The 16,266-nt window shown below is 41.6% G+C and overlaps 2 protein-coding genes across 11 annotated transcripts in view; both read left to right on the forward strand.

Moving 5' to 3' along the window:
- The first annotated feature begins 293 nt into the window (after positions 1–293).
- NOL11 (nucleolar protein 11) lies at positions 294–11,690 on the forward strand. 2 transcript variants are annotated; one of them, XM_042865268.1, is made up of 18 exons: positions 294–461; positions 1,232–1,345; positions 2,220–2,276; positions 2,854–2,999; positions 3,286–3,343; positions 3,730–3,868; positions 4,244–4,441; positions 5,026–5,102; positions 5,776–5,899; positions 6,525–6,628; positions 6,804–6,881; positions 7,754–7,938; positions 8,235–8,360; positions 9,072–9,290; positions 9,686–9,764; positions 10,522–10,614; positions 10,859–10,966; positions 11,281–11,690. In XM_042865268.1, the coding sequence occupies exons 1-18, from the start codon at positions 312–314 to the stop codon at positions 11,392–11,394; spliced, it is 2,169 nt and encodes a 722-aa protein (XP_042721202.1). In that variant the 5' UTR covers positions 294–311; the 3' UTR covers positions 11,395–11,690. The 2 variants fall into 2 exon arrangements, with proteins under 2 accessions (XP_042721202.1, XP_042721204.1); XM_042865270.1 differs by lacking the exon at positions 294–461 and adding an exon at positions 666–769.
- A 2,781-nt stretch (positions 11,691–14,471) lies between these two features.
- Positions 14,472–16,266, forward strand: part of BPTF (bromodomain PHD finger transcription factor) — a 46,638-nt gene continuing 44,843 nt past the window's right edge. For 6 of the 9 annotated variants that reach the window (XM_042865328.1, XM_042865326.1, XM_042865327.1 and 3 more), the window contains exon 1: positions 14,472–15,318. In XM_042865328.1, coding sequence (XP_042721262.1) covers positions 14,676–15,318 — 643 coding nt within the window. In that variant the 5' untranslated portion in view covers positions 14,472–14,675. The remainder of the gene's footprint in view (positions 15,319–16,266) is intronic. The other 3 variants (XM_042865332.1, XM_042865335.1, XM_042865334.1) reach the window with 1 other exon arrangement.

Raw genomic sequence — 16,266 nt, forward strand, 5'->3', positions numbered from 1 at the left:
ATAAATAAAATCCTAACTGTTCTTAATGTCCACTTTGAAATGGGACAGTGAAAAATTATCAGCTCTTCGTTTTTTTGTAATACTTAAAACCCGCAGCGTTGTTTCTATACATGCTGAACGCCGCCTCACCCGCAGCTCCGCGGCAGCGGCACAGCTCTGCTCTCATCGGACCGGAGCGGAACTTCCCGAGCGGCCTCGTCCATTTCCGCCGCCGTCTCGCAGGGGGGCGCTGCCGCCTCGCCCAGCCTGCGTAGTGCGCAGGCGCAGTGTGACGCCGCTGCTGGTCTCGCGAGAACTGAGCGCTCGCTAAGATGGCGGCCCTGTGCGAGGCCTTCACGCTATGCGGTTTGGGGCCCACCGGCGGCGTCGGCCTCGGTAGCGGCCTTCTGGCGCTGGAGCCGGGTGCTGATCCCGACCACGTCCTGCTCACCGACCGCGGCAGGACGGCCACGCTTTTTAAGGTAAGGGCCCAGCCCTGGCCGCTCGGGTGGCCCGTGTCGGAGTACCCGCGCAGCGCCTCGCGGGGAAGCTCCGGGGATGCCGCGGGCGGAACGTGGTGGGAGCGGCCTCGGGCAGCGGCCCCGCTTCGAGCCGCGCTGCTGGGGAGCAGCCGCTGTCCCTCCCCACTTACCTGTGCTTCTCTCCCTGCACCCGTGGCAGCGGCCTTAGGCGATCTCCCGAGTGGTTCCCGTGCTGTTTCTTTTCCTCTCCGTTCCCGTGGCACGCAGTATTCACAGCCCAGGGGTTGTCACCTCTCCGTGTCGCTCAGGTGACGGCATTTGAGCCCAATTGTCAGTTTGTTGTCAGCTGCCTTCCTGTTTGGTGGAGAACAAAGATTTAAGTGTGCTCGCAATACTCGACCTGTAGGTTGTAGTTGCTTCTTTTAACGTATGCATCTGTTGCAGCGACCATTAAATGAAACTTTCTGAAAACGCCTGTCTCTATGTATTTGGTCACGGGGCTGGGGGTTGTGTCTTAATGAAGCCGTGGTGTGATCTCCTGTCATGGGCCATTTCTCCATGTGGAAAAAAAAAACAACAAAAAAAAAGCTCTTAATTAACGCAGAGCTCCACTGTACTCTGAAATGCTGGTATTGCAGTTAAGAACGCTAAGTTATGAGTCCTGTTAGGGTGGAACTTTTCTTATTTTTATGTTCTCATTTGGTCATGAGAGCAATCCCCAGCATGTACTGTTGCATATTAATTACGTGACTTTGTCCTGATTTTTCTAGGTCTCAGATCAGAAGCCACTGGGCTGTTGGTCAGTTAAACATGGGCAGATTATCACGTGTCCAGTTGTATGCAACTTTGAGACTCACGAATATATAGCTGTTCATGATAACAAGGTGAGATTCTTTTCTTAAGGGGGAAAATGATGTCACGAGTCATCTGGGTGAATGTAGGCAGGGAAGAGATGGGGAGCGCTAGATTCTTAGCTAATGGGAATGTGTGGAGCTCTCAGCACTTCATGACAAGCTTTCAAAGCCGGTAATGGTGCTTTAGTGCTGTTGTATCTCAGGTCATCTCTGCTCTTATTCTGGATAGGGCTGTGCAGTTCTAAGGCTGCACAGTCCGTTTGTTAGTGACATGAAAACCATCTGTGCTGAGCATCAGTTACACAGTGGCCTTTTAAAAACTGAAGCATTCTCAGTGAAGAATGCCTCATGCACACATTTACTAAGAGTAAGCTTTTCTTGTTGCAGACTGGTAGAAATTTAGAACTGCATGATTGTTATATTGAAGTGGTTCAGGACTGCATCCTTGTCTATCTACTCTTGTCTTATGGTTAAACGTTTCCTGGTTGTGTACTTTTGGCAATGCTTGCTCAGCACTTACTGATCACTTGGCTTTTTTATTGTTAATGAAATATTCTTTTTGACCTTGAAATGTTCCCTTCCAGATCATACTGTCTGTATCTTAATCTGCCTCCATTGCTTTGATCAACTTGAATTTAGAGTTCTGCTGTCTCTTTTTTGTTAGCCACATTCTTACCTATCACTTCTTTCAAGATCAAAATGTTAAGCTGTATTTGTATTCTTGTGGTTTCTGTTTCAGCTTCTTCCCATGCAAACTTCCTAAGTCTGTTTTCAGTAAGGCTGCTTAAATACTTAGCTGCATGTTTTCCTCCTTTTTCAGTAAGGTGCAATTGCTGTTATTTTATATGATAAGAAGTCGATGTGCTGCTGGTTTGCTGCTTAAAAAATGATATTTCTCTTTAAGGTTTTACGAATATGGAAGGATAAAGATGTTAACTTGGACAAAGTATTTAAAGCAACAGTAAGTCTCTTACGTATGTTCACTTTTAATGCTTTGAATCTCAGGGGGTTGAAGAGGTGCAGACTTTTATAATACTGATAGCATTACAATTTAGCTGATAGGTGTCTTGATTTGTGGTTTGTGATGTTATGGAGCATTGCAAGGGATCCACTTCAGTTGATAGGCTTAATCATCAAAGCACCACACATAAAGTGATGGCTGTCCAACATTTGAAAGGATTTTTGTGATTGTGAATCGTGGTGAAGGACAATTATTTTCTGTTCTGCTGGGGGACATGACAAACAGCACTTTGTGTAATGGTGTATAGCAGTTGTTTGAGCTCTTTACTTCAATTTTTCTGATGTCATTTATAAACTTCATGCTCATTAGGATGCTTTCCTGGCTTTCTGTTGGGTAGTGATTTGCATTACCAATAGCATTTCCAAAAATAAGCATTTTTTTGGTATCTTGCAGGTTCATCATCCTTGTGTTACTCATTTAGTAAGATAACTTCTTAAAAAATGTTATGCAAAACACTTGGCTTTCAAGGTAATGCACTGATGAACATAGGACTTAAACAGTTGCCTTTTATTTTTAGCTTTCAGCTGAGGTGTACAGAATACATTCGCTGCCCCATGCAGAGCCATTGGTGTTGTTCAGAGGAGGGGGTGTTCGAACTTTAGATGTTCTTCTGGAAGCTCCACAACAAGAAATTGAAAACGTCATCTCAGATGAAGTTATCAAGTAAGTGATACAAAGTTATGAATCCTGATCCTTGATCGGAGGAACTCACATTGTTGCACCCTTCTTCGGAGGAGGAGAGAGGAAACCTTAAGGTTAACATCCCAAGGTCAAGATCTTGGGGTTGATTTGTTGATGATGATGATTTTTTTTTTTTAATGCATTGACTTTTAAATCCTCAGACTTTTAGTACAGATATAAAAGTAAGAGGCTGCCAGAATAATTATGATGTGATTTTTAACTGTAGTCCCAGCACTTAGAAAATGTTTGTACCTCTTTCTGCTTTCAGGTGGAGTGAAGCATTACTGGAAGGTCAACAACCTGTCTTAATTTTCGTTACAGAGAAAGTGAGTTTAACAAACGTTTAGCTTTCACAACTGCAAATCTAAATCCTTCTTCTAGAATCCATTGCTTGTTTAACTGGATTCTAAGAGATTTTAGTGAAATAATTATTCTGTGTGCGTGTTGTCTGTGGCCAGTACTGACACAGGGCTGTTTTCAGGGCTGGATAGCTTGGCTCTTAAAAGTTCAGAACAGCTAAGATTAAATATAATATACAATTGATTGACTTCATTTCTCTCCTCATGCAGTTGTTCCTCCCTGTGAATCTGTTTGTTGCATCAAACACAAATTCCTAGTCTTGTTAGCATTCAGAATAATTCAGTAGAAATATCTGAACTTGTTAGCCCTTCTTTCTGTCAGTTAAAGACAATCTTTTTCCTCTTTGTTTTAGGATGGGGATTTTTTTGTCTACATACAGAAACTTAAGATGAGGAGTCTACATAAATACAAGCTTGAACAACAGGAATTGTCTAATCCGCTTTGTTTCACAGCATATATAAAAAAGCAGATTATCACACTTCTGTGTTTATGTGAGTTGAATTTTCTAATGTTTTTTTAATATTAAAACCATAAGTTACATAGAAGGACATAAAATACTGATGTTTGTGAATTCCTGTTTAATATTTTTGCTCTTCTCTGTTGAACGTTCTATAACAGCAAATGGTAGACTGAACAGTTAAATTTTCCTGATGTTTTAATTGTTGAAAAGGCTTACTGATCTTCAACATTGTAACTTGTACTTTAAAAAGCTCCTGAAAGCTGTGCTTTCATTTTTCTGCTTTGCATGGTAATGTGCCCTTTAAGTATCCTATTTTACTTCTTTTCTCAGTGCTCATCTTGCCATGTTGTATTGAATAGTTTTTCTTATTGTCAGACATAAAGACATCATTTGTTTGCTTTGACAGACTCCAGTGACTCTGTATATAAAGTTCTGATACCTCTACAGCAAAATAGTGAAGAGGAAGAGCAAACTCTATCCAAATCACTACTACTAAACCTTTCAATATCTGGAAGTGCTCTAAAAGGAACTTCTTTTGTTATTCTTGATAAAGACCATGTTGCAGTACTGGGAAGTCTAGCAGCATCTGGTGAAGAATCCAAAGGTAACTGGAAAAGTCAGATGAAGGTGTCTGAAGTTCTACAACATTCTTAAAGCAGCAGGTGTTTTGTGTCTTGCTTTTTGTTCTTGATTGTTTTTGATTAACACAGCAGATGAATAAAGAGCACTGCTGTTTCTTCTGTAGTGAATATTACAAACACTGCATATTAAATGAAAAGGTTGGCTCTTAAAACTGAGATACGCAGGGAAATGAACCTCATGCACTGTAATAAAATGGTATCTTAAAGAAGTTGAATACTTGTTTCATGACTGAACTTCTGAGATGTGGGATCACTGAAAGTTAAGCCACTGAACAGCATTTTATGACTGAAAGTTACAGAGATTTTGGTTCTTCTCACTGCAGCTTTTTCTTCAGTGCTCTTGGCAGAGAGCTGGTTTTCGGACTTGTTTGTTGAGAGACCTAACCAAAAAGACACATTGCGTGATGCTGAGTACATTATTAAGCAGAGTTATTTTGAAACAGTTACTTGTGTTTCCTGAAGTGTTTCTAACTGAATGTAACAAAGGAAAATGTAGCATCTTTTGTTGCTTTTGGGTTTGTCACATTTCTCTCTTTATTTTTCCTAGAATGCCTAACAATATGGAATACAAAATTTCAAACATTACAAGCTTCAAAGGAACTGCCCCTGGGAACCAGTGGACAAGTGAGTTCAGTCTTTACTTTGTGGCTCATAAACCTTCATTGAGTGCATATGGCACAATGGAAAGGAGACCAGCAAACTGCAGTTATGGTTCTGGAAGAGCAGTAAATGCCAGCTTCTGAAACAAAACTAATATGGCCAACTGATGACCTGTTTTTGTCATAATCTCTAAACAGGAGCATGGTTTAGCAAAATCCGTAGTAATTCTGTACTTCTGGTTTTTGTTAGCCTTGTTTGGTGAGAATGAAATCAGTTGGTATTTATTACATTCTGAAAGCTTGCAAGTGACCATGGTTCAGAACATTCAGCTGTCAATAATAAGAGAACTGGAACCTAATAAATAAATGCACTAGTTAAGTAGAACAGCTGACTCATTTTTGTCATAAAATTGTACAGGAAGGAATTTAAAAACTAATAATTAAAAAAATCAAGTGGACCTGGTGCCTCAAAGCAGTCACTTTAGTTTAAGGCATCCTTGGAAAATATTCAACAATGCAGTCATTTCCATAAGTAGAATCAACAGTCAATGAAGGTCTGTTAATGTGTTAAAAGCTACCAAAAATAACTGCTAAAATCATCTGATTGCTGATTTCCAGTTGAATTTTGTAGTTGGAAATTAAAGATTAGCATGTACAGAAATGCACTCCTCATTAACAATGTGTTTAATGTTTTGTAGCTGTGGTGTTATGGGGAAAAATTTTTCTTCACTCATGGAAAAGTGCTAACAGTAGTTATATACAAGTGTGAAACTTCATCCTTGGCAGCTGCTGTGGGAAAACTGAAGGACAGTCAAACCTCTGGTAAGAAGTTCTCTGACTGCAGTGATGGCTAGCAGGAAAACTTCTGAAATTGCATAAAAATTGTTTTAATATTGTTGTATAAAATCAGTTAAGCCTAAACTGCTCGAAGTAAGTTGGTGTATTCAGCTGTTAGATCTTAGTGTTCTTGGTGAGAACGTCAGAGAATTTGAAGCATGCAAATGTTTGAACTTATGGGGGCTTCGTTGAAGCATCATTCAAATGCTGCAGTTATTGAAAACACTGAGATGCTGGTATAAACATTGAACCAATTAAAGCACAGTCTTTTATGTTGTGTTTTCAAAGCACTTATTACTAAGTGGAGCAGTACCAAGCCTAAGTTTGTAAACTTGAGGTTAAAGAAAATACAAGTGAGAAGTACTGCTTAGCACTGTACTGAGAAAATGGCAAATGATGTTTGCAATAAGTTGTGGAATAACTTTTCTCCTCCTACCAGAGACTAAAAAGGGAAAACATGCAGAACGTCTCAAAATTACTTACTGCTAAGAGAAAACAGGGAAGTTTCTTTGCAAAAAATGTATTACACTTCAGAAAATGCCTATTAGCATCAGAAGTTTTTAATAAGTAGCATTGTTAACTTCATGTAGCTTCATTTTTGTCTTCGCAGATCTTTCTTCATTTGTAAACTGGAATACTCTTGGAGATGAAGAGCTCCTGGTTTCCTATCAGTCACAGCAGTCTGTAGCTCTAAAGTCTGAATCCAAAATGACAGTAAGTTAACACAACGAATGTGTGAGCTTGTGTGTTTTGTGTTTGTCTCTTCCCAATGCTGCTACTTTTAAATGTAATTTGTAGCAAATGACACACGATGTTCCTATTTACCTTGCTTGAAATCCTTGAATTGCCTCTTTGGAGCTGAATAATAACTCGTTTTTCCTTATTACAGTTAAGATCAAAAAAGAGCGCCGTTGAGAACATGCAGCCAGATGCCTCCACAATTGGGCAGTTCTTACTATGTATAAAAGTAAGTACACCAAGTGGCCTTAATGAATTTTCAGTCACATTTGAGAATATTCCAGGCACCTCCTAAGCTGTTATCTTCTCACATCTCCTCTTGTGTAGATCAAGCTGAAGAAGCTGCCTTAAACAGGTTTGTTGGAGGATTCTGTTATTACTGTGTAAAAGTAGTGTTTGGGCACGATGAAGTTTTGTCTTAGGAAGATGTAATATAAGTGTTCAATATGGGGTTTATAAGAGCTGTCTGAATTCTGAGAACTTGCACGAATGCATTTTCATAAATGCAGTAAATAAGGTGAGAAGATGTTTCATCTGTTTTTTGTTTTTTTTTTTAATAGTTTAACTTTTTTTTTTTAGTCTGTTTTTCACTTTGATGATATTTTGGATCTAGTAAGTCACAGTGCTAGGAAAAAGGTGCTGTAAGTTGCTAATTGTAGATTATTTGTCACATAATTATGCATCTTTATTGTTTTCAGAAGATAACATTTAACTTATTTCCAAAACAAGTCAGAGAATGTACTTGCCTACCCATCTGGTCACTTGGTTCAATATATCATTTGGTGAGTCAGCATTGAAGCGAGTCCCAAGATACCATGGGATGGGTTGTGTTGGACAGGACCTCAGAAGAGCACCTCATTGCAACCTCCTGCCCTGGGCAGAGGCACTCCCCACTTGATTGCTTGGTGTTGCATCCAACCCGACCTTGAAAATAAACATAACGGTGACACAAAAGATATGGTAACTGTATCTGTATTCTGATACGGTTCCTTTTGAAATCTTGTTGCAAGTGTTGTGATACTTTGATCTACTGCCTTCCTCTGTGAGCAGTCCTCAAACCTATGCCTTGTACATCTGAACTGCGTGGTATTTCATTTTCAGGATGCTTCCACAACTGCTGTTGAAGGTGAATTGAGACAACTGTTGTCAAAAGCACAGAGACCAGATTTTCAGGCCACCATTGGATGTGTAATAAGTGCTCTAATGAACAGGTGTAAAACAGATCCAATGTTCTACCCTCGAAACTTCCTGGTACAGATGATCCAGAAACGAGAATTATCTTACAGGTGATAATTCTGGATTATTTTTTTCTTTTTTTTTTGTTTAAAATTGTAAGCCAAAGTTTCTAAAAAGCAGAAATTCAGTTCTTCATTTAAAAAAAAAAAAAAAAAAAAAAAAACCTCCTTGATTTATCAGGTGCTTATATTTGGTTTCCTTTGAAGTCTATTGCTTGTTTTCTGATGAAGCTGACAATTCTCAGATGGATTTTTGTGTAAAACAAGATTAATCCTTCTGCATTCTTTGTAACTGGAGCTTTCAGTGAGTGTGAACTCTGCAGCCTATTCTTTTCATATTCTAACAGTTTGTGTCCAGACTTAATGGCTGTTGCTTTAGAGAAAAAAGATGTACATCTCTTACAAATCTGCTTACAACGGTTTCCAGATATTCCTGAAGAAATTACTTACGCTTGCTTGAAAGTATTTTTAAGGTAAGTTGGAATCGGTCTTTTTACGTTATTTTTGTTTAATTACTTATTTATTCTTCACCAAACCAGGACTTTTACTTAAAGCAAGTTTTTAGATGAGTAATTAAGTGCATAAAACTGTTAATTCTGAGTACAGCGTGTGTTGCAGTCCTGCAGACTGACATGCTTTTTACAAATGCCCGTTGCATGCACGTATTCTAAAACTTGTATAAACAGTAATTAAAGGAAAATGCTTTTTGGTAAACTTGCTGGCTTAAATGGCACATCCTTCTACATGCTGGCCATTTACTGTTGAACAGACGTGTTCATCTTCTGCCTTAAAAATAGCAAATATTTATTACTGAGCAGTAGGAAAGCCGTAGCTGTCTTATAGGTTGAGGTAGTCCCAGCAATGTCAGAATACAATGACAGTCTTGAACAGTATGTGTATAACCTTTAAAGAAGCCTATGGCAACATCCAGTAGTTCAGCAATTTGCATTGTTGGAATACTTGAGCAAAAACATGTTGCTCAAGCTAATGGTAAAGGCTAGCTGTTTTCTTGTGGCCTTGATCCATTCTGAAACTCTCATTTTGCTGTGTATTTTCATACTCGTAAGCTTCAAAGAGTCAGTGTGTGTTGTTGTGGGGTTGATGACATTGTTGGGCTTTGTTTGTTTGTTTGTTTTTAAGCTAACACTAAAAACACTGAATGTGTGTGGAATTTTTCTCTATAGCATTAGTGATGATTATCTGGAAGGAACAGACGTGGATCTAGAATCTGTAATCTCTTACATTGATATTGAACCAAACAGTAAAGTTAAGACTGAAGTTGTAGAAAATGGTTTCAGTACTGAACTGGAAGAAGATGGTTGTGATGTCAAAGGCATGAAGGAAACCCATATGATGGACAATGTTGAATTCTGCCCTGTTGGACCTCATAAGGCAGCATTATTGTATCCTCTGTGCATTTAAATGAAGGACAGTCAGTGTGGTATTTATGATTTGAATGTCTGTGTGGCATTGCTGAAAATGATCTTTTGCTATTGCTGAAAATTGCTCTGTACCAATTTAAATTTATGGAAGTGCAGACTGGAACTTTGTTCAAAGCAATTTAGTCTCAATGCTTTTAATGTTTGTCTATTGAAATGTTGGACGGTTCCTTTCTTGCAGTAGATGGAACTGTGTTCAAGCTGACTATTATGTTTCAGTTGCTGTATATATTTCATAATAGAAATAGCAGATTCAAAAAGACCTCTCAACCTACAGAAATATTTTAATTAAGGTTGGTTTTAGTTTGTAGTAACCAGTATTTTTCCTGCAGTAACATTTCCTCAATAGCATTGCACAGAAATGCTGTTCTTCATTCAGCTTACAGTGAAACGTTTCTTTTGCCCCATCTGAAAGACCTTCCAGCTCAGCAAGCTGTTGTAAGTATTTTGAAACAAAGAAAGCTGAAACGCCTTCATTATTTGGGGGAAAGAAAAGAAGAAGGTGTTGGTGTGTGCATGTGTTTGTTCTGTATCAGCAACTTGCCACTAGTATATGAAAATAACATGACTAATAAGATCTAATGCTGTGAAGTATTCCATATATCCCAAATGAACACATACTATTTATTATAGTCTGCTTATTTTAAATAAATGTAAGAAAGAAAACTTGATTATGACCAGATCTGCATGAAAAATATTTCAATGGTGTAGTACCTACTCCTGATTTTTAAATGCTTTTAAGCTACTGAGATACTAACTTAGTCAGATGTGGTGGAAACGGAGATTTAGAAAATGCAATTAAAACCAGAACAGATTAAAAAAAAAAAAAAAGAAACCAACCCAACAGTAAACACCAAACATCAGAACTGCACTTATATTAATCAACACTGACTGATCTCCTCAAGTCTTATTCTGGAGACAAAAAAAAAAAGTAGGACTTGTGCTGAAAGTGCACCTGGCACGAACACTGGAACAGTGCCTACCACAGAATGTCACTTCACACTGAGTATTCCTGAATTTTCAAATTCACAGCTATAGATGATGGAGGAAAGCCATGACACTTATTTTTAATGCTTGAGTTTCTTAATTAAAGAAAAAAAAAGATTATCACTGTGTGTTATTACCTTGTGCAGGGCAGAACTCCTAGGTCTTAAATGTTTCTTCTTACAAAACATTCAGTCTTTTCTCCTCTCAGCTGTTTCTCAGGTATTTGCACTACCTGTATGTGAAATGCAGTGAAAAAATCAACACAACTCTTCCTGGAGTACTCCCTCCAACTATAAGTCAGGTAAGCAACTAGTTCTAAAAAGTTGGGCCTCCTTCAGTTTCTCTAAAATCAACTGAGGCTTTTGTTAATTCTGTAAGGTATTGCTCATTAGTGGACCTTATTGAGTAGCATGATGCTTTCTTTTCTATCTGAAAATAAATATCCTGTATTAAACTATGAAGCCATGTCTTTTTGATCAGGAGTTAGTATTTCACAGTGTTTTTGAAGTAAAACCCATGTCACTTCTGTTTTGTTTTTTGTTCAGATTATGGATTGGATGTGCCTATTACTTGATGCTCACTTCACAGTTATGGTGATGCTACCAGAAGCAAAAAGATTGCTTTCAAGCATGCATAAGTTTGTGAGAGCCCAAGTAAGTTTTGCATAATGATTTCATTGTAGTATTGAGTTAAAACATGGCCATTAGGATTACTCAGGGCAGGGTTGGAGAAGAACAACGCGTGTAAATAGACAGTGTATCAATTACAATATATTGAGTGTTATAAGCCTATTCCTGAGCACTAAATACTGCTTGCTTGTCTTCATCATCTTGATCCCTAAAGATGCTGCATTGGTTTTGTTTGAATGTATTAAACTGTGTAAGACAGCAAATGGCTACATGGTATGAATTGTGTAGAACAAGATTTAAAATCTGTTTTGTCATAAATGTGTGGTCTTTGTTTTTAGGTACGATTCTACTCTGAACTTAACAAAATCGAAGGAAGTTTGCAAGAACTGCAAAGAATTAAATGCCAGGAAAACTCTCAGGCATATTCTATTGAAGTGCTGGAACTTATTTGAATATGAAATGAATTATTAACAAACTTGTTATTGATTCCTTTTATGACAAGGATGTATTAGCACTCCATATTGGGGATGTGAAAAGTTGAGTTTTGTGCACAGGAAGAATGCGGTTACTCAGTAGCTACGTGGGGGGTTGTGTATTAAAAGCTCTTTTTTGACTGGATGATTTTCATATATTTTCATTGTAATTTTGTTATGCAGTCACAAGAATATCCTAAAATTCTATCTGATTCTTGGCCAAGAAGTGATAGGATATTTGTAAAAAGGTTTCAAGAAATGTTTCATCAAATCAATTGTCGCTTCTATTCCATTTGCTTCTTTTTCACTTACAGGCAGTTGGATTCTCAGATTCTTCAGAGCTCTCTAATCTTTGCTCTGGTTAGGATCTATAGATACTCTGAGTTTGTTTCTTTTGTTTTCTATTTTTAAGTTGATTTTATTCTCTATGTATACATACACATTCATATTTATTATTTTCTGAACAAGAACACTTAGCACCAAACTAAGAACATTTTTACCTACATTCTTGTCCATTTCTTCTAAGTACTTTTTCAGAGTGAACATCTCCAGTTAACCTCATTCATACTGCTTGTTCTGTACAGCTTGGATTCTAGCATTCCAAAATGTCATAGCTTTCTGAATGCAAGATTTGCTGAAGGTACTGCTGATATGAGCAACTGTGCATTGTGCTTCTGATGAGGCACACACTTGAAACTGATCTGTTACAAGCTACTTGTTGGACTAAAGGTCTGTCTGAATGAAAGCTGATCAGAGATGCAAGAGAGATATGGCACGTAAGCTTAATGCTAGATTTCTTAAGATTTAATATAAAATGAATGTAACAAGCAGAAGCCTCCAGAGAAAAATGAGTACATCAATAACTGTTCAGAATAACACATAAAATCTTAATGACCTTTTAAAATAATATTAAGTGAATATTAATGTATCAGCATATTTATATGCTTCATATTTTTCATTGTAATAAATAAAATGGTAGTTGATAATTTGAATTAATCAGCAAAAGTCATAAGCCCTTGCTTCCTCACACTGACTTTAGTCTGCAGCTGAGCTCTAGTCTTTACCTCACATAGCAACAACTTGGTGTCTGATAAATGCACGTGTAACTGACTAGAATAGAATACTTAAATTCAGCACCTTTTACGAAGTGATTTGGAGGAAAAAGAATGGACAAAAGCAGCTCAGTAATTTAAACAAGAGGATTTGCTGAGTTGGTTAAGGCCGTGCCTTCCAGCTGTAAATTCCTAGGTTCTTCAATTCTTTCCTTTACCCTTGGAGAAAGGACTTGCCTAGCTACCAGCCTGGAACAACTAGGCTGTACATCTCCTGTGTACATTTTGAGAGAACCTATTTCTCCTCATCTGTCTCAAGAATAGATGCAGTATAGGGTATCATATGTAAAATTCTTCTTTCTTTGGTGTTCAACTCACTTAGATATAGGCTTTTTTTAATTATACCAATAGACTGATATTTATAGTCCTGACTCTGAAAGTTAACATACCTCTCCATGCAACCATTTCTCCAGCTCTAGAATTAGAACTCTTTACTAAACAGGATATTAAGCACTTCTAGATGACAACTAATAAATGAGAGGTCATTAAGAGACACAGTGTTCTGGTTTACAGCAAATGTTACTTGGCACCTTTGTCTATTTCAAGTGATCAAAATCCTCACTGCTTTATAGATGTTAACACACGTAGTGCTATGGGCTGTATGTGGATTTGTGCAGTACATACACAACAAAGTATTTCTTGATTCACCCTTTATAGGTGGCAGAACTCACAGATGTTTCACAATGTGAGACAGTAAAACAACTTATCCCCTTCTGTGTATCAATGTACTTGTATGTTTGTAGAATTGCTACAGTCTTCTGCAAGCATAAGATCTCAAAAATTGACCCAACTGAAGAGTTAGCGAGAAAAAGGCTGGTTGTAGGTATTGAGAGATGCTGACGGGCCTTGGACTGCCTTTATGTTTTATCCTGCTTTTGGTCAGGAAACTGATACTTTCAACTGAAGTGGTGGTATTAGAAGCCCAACAGGGCATCTGCTCTCTGTGGATTTTTAAAATCCTGGAGGCTCAGGCAAATGTGAAAATGAGGGAATACAAACTAAATGAAGCCCAGCTCCATTTTGTAGAGCCAAGTGAGCGGACACAGCAGTTCAAAGAAACTACACTGACTAAAATTCAAAGAGCAGGACCCAGTGAGGTCTTTTCAGTCTTGTTCTGCTTTACGGTAATCCCAGCAAGGTAATGGTGAGGTGTAAAAACATATTCATTTCTGCGTGAAGGGGAAAGATTTAAAGCCCGGGATCTTAATATGGGACACGGGTGTTTGGGCTGAGGAAGGCTGCCAGCGCGGTGCAGGCGGGGGAGCCCGCCCTGAGGGGAGCCCGCCCTGAGGAACGATGGCAGGAGCGGCTGAGTCTCCTCAGGCCGCAGCGGCGGGCGCAGCCCGTTGCCTACCTGCGCTCGCAGCTGTCCCGGGCGGGACACGCAGCCGGGCTGAAGCTGTGGGACGTGGAGCGAGGGGACTGCCCTGAGGGCGCGAGGCGAGCCCTGGGATCGAGGACCGGTAACGGGCGTCTTTATCCAGGCGCAGGGAGACGGTGAGTCTAAGGTGGGCTCGCATCCGCCTCCAATGCGGGCAGCGGCCTCGGGGCAACTTTAGCAGGGGGTTGGGGAGAGCGGCGGACAGCCCCGGGAGCGCCCGGCAGCGGGGCTGAGGTAACTTCGTGGTAGGTGGCGTGCCGGGACGGCGCCGCGACAGGCGTCGTGACAGGTTGTGGGTCGGAGGGCTCCGTCCCGGTGTGAGGGGACGGCGGCAAAGAGGGCGCTGAGGGAGCGGCGGAGGGGCAGCGCGTGCAGCAGGGATACCCCTCGTCCGAGCGCGGAGCCGCCCCCGAGCGCCGGCTCCAACATGGCTCTCGCGGCCGGCGGCTGCCGCGCCCCCTGGCGGCGGCTGGCGGATGCGGCGGGTCACGTGAGGCGCTCGGGGCCTGCTGCCGCCGCCGCTTCCCCCAGTCAGAGCGGAGCGAGCCGAGGCAGAGACGAAGAAACAAGATGGCGGCCGGTGGCGATCCGGAGCGGGACGCCGGCAATTCGGATTGAGCCCTCGGCCCTCACGGCTCGGCGGCCCCCCTCCCCGGCCCGGATCCCTCGCAGGGGGGGGAGCTTCCCCGTAGCCGCCTGTCCGGACTCCGAGCGCCCTCCCGAGCCTTCCTTTCCCCTCCCTTCCCCCTCCCGGCCAGCGCCCAGAGATGCGGGGCCGGCGAGGCAGGCCGCCCAAGCAGCAGCAGCCGGCGGCGGGCACCGCTCAGGCGAGCTCCCCGGCTCCGCCCTCCGCGGCGGGCCCCATCGGGGGGCTGAGGTCCCGGCAGCGGGGCAGCAGCCGCGGCAGGTGGGCGAGCTCGGCCCAGGCGGAGACGGCGGCGGGGCCCAAGCAGAAGGGGGCCGGGGCTGCCCAGGCCTCTTCCTCCGCCGCCGTCTCCCCCAGGGGGGGCAGCAAGAGGAAGGGAGGCAGCGGCAGCAGCAGCACCCCTGGTGGGGGAGGCAGCGGCGGTAAGGGTAGGGGCAGGGCCGGGGCTGGAGGAGCAGGGGGAGGAGGCGGAGGAGGCAGCTGCAGCAGCCAAGGCAGGGCTGCCTCGTCCAGGAGGAGCATCAGCAAAGTGGTGTACGATGATCATGAGAGCGAAGAGGAGGAGGAGAGCATGGTGTCCGACGAGGAAGAGGAGGCAGACCCCGAGGATAACCAGGACTCTGAGGAGGAAGAGGAGGAGGAGATCATGGAGGAGGAGGACGACGACGACTCTGACTACCCCGAAGAGATGGAGGATGAAGACGATGCCAGTTATTGCACTGAGAGCAGCTTCAGGAGCCACAGCACCTACAGCAGCACCCCAGGTAGAGAGTCAGCGGGATAAATCGCACCAGCCCAGGGCAGCACACACGCTCCCTCTAGGTTTGCAAGTCCAATCCGCATGCATTCTTCCTCCCATCCTTGTACGTAAGGGATGCCCGCAAGCACTCACAGGGGTGAGGGGTATGCAGCTTAACTCCTGGCAGCCCCACAGGTGCGGGGGGGCATTAGAATGTGCTTACAAACGCAGCGAGGGGAGGGAAGGAAGGAAGTACATGCTGGAACAAGGGGCGCTTTGCAAATATGCATGGGGATTCTGACTGCTGCAGAACTGCATGGTACACCAAAACGTGTTACAAACAACGTCAGAAGTGCATGGAGCGTTCACTTACTATTAAAAAGCAAGGAAATGAGATGCGTGCCTTGCAAAGGGGTCATTTTGAATAAATGCAGCAAAGGATGACTTATGCTAGCAAATGTAACTTGATGTTGAAAAGGAGCACATGCAACTTGAAGTGGCCTAAAAAAGCCATAAGCATTAGAAATTTGTAAGTTTTCGAAATCAGAGTATACCTGGAATCAAATTTACTGTCTTTAAGACAAAATGAGCTTTCCAAGGAGGGAAATGAGGTGCATTGTTCAAAATGGAGATTGCATTGTTATAGTTTGGGGAAAAGTGCACAGGGCCTCATTGCAAGGGTGTAAACCTAGTTTTACTTAGTAGGGCACGGAGATGAAAAGGTGGAGGTTAAGTCAAATGTCTGGGTTTTAAATCCTGCAGTTATTTCAAGATGTGGCAACCTTTAAAACTTGCATTTGAGTTAAAGCTTTTTAAGTGTCTTTGTGATTAAATTTTGTTTTTTGGAACCTCATGTGACAGATTTGGGCTCAGTTTTTCTTTTAAGGCCTATACTTCTGGTTGTCCTTAATTAGTTCCCTAGGTATATAGGTTTCAAGCTTCAAAAATTCTTTATCTAAACTTTAGCACTTTA

The sequence above is a fragment of the Lagopus leucura genome, unplaced genomic scaffold (assembly GCF_019238085.1).
Source record: "Lagopus leucura isolate 7727_CA_CO unplaced genomic scaffold, USGS_WTPT01 Super-Scaffold_797, whole genome shotgun sequence".
Taxonomy (NCBI): Eukaryota; Metazoa; Chordata; class Aves; order Galliformes; family Phasianidae; genus Lagopus; species Lagopus leucura.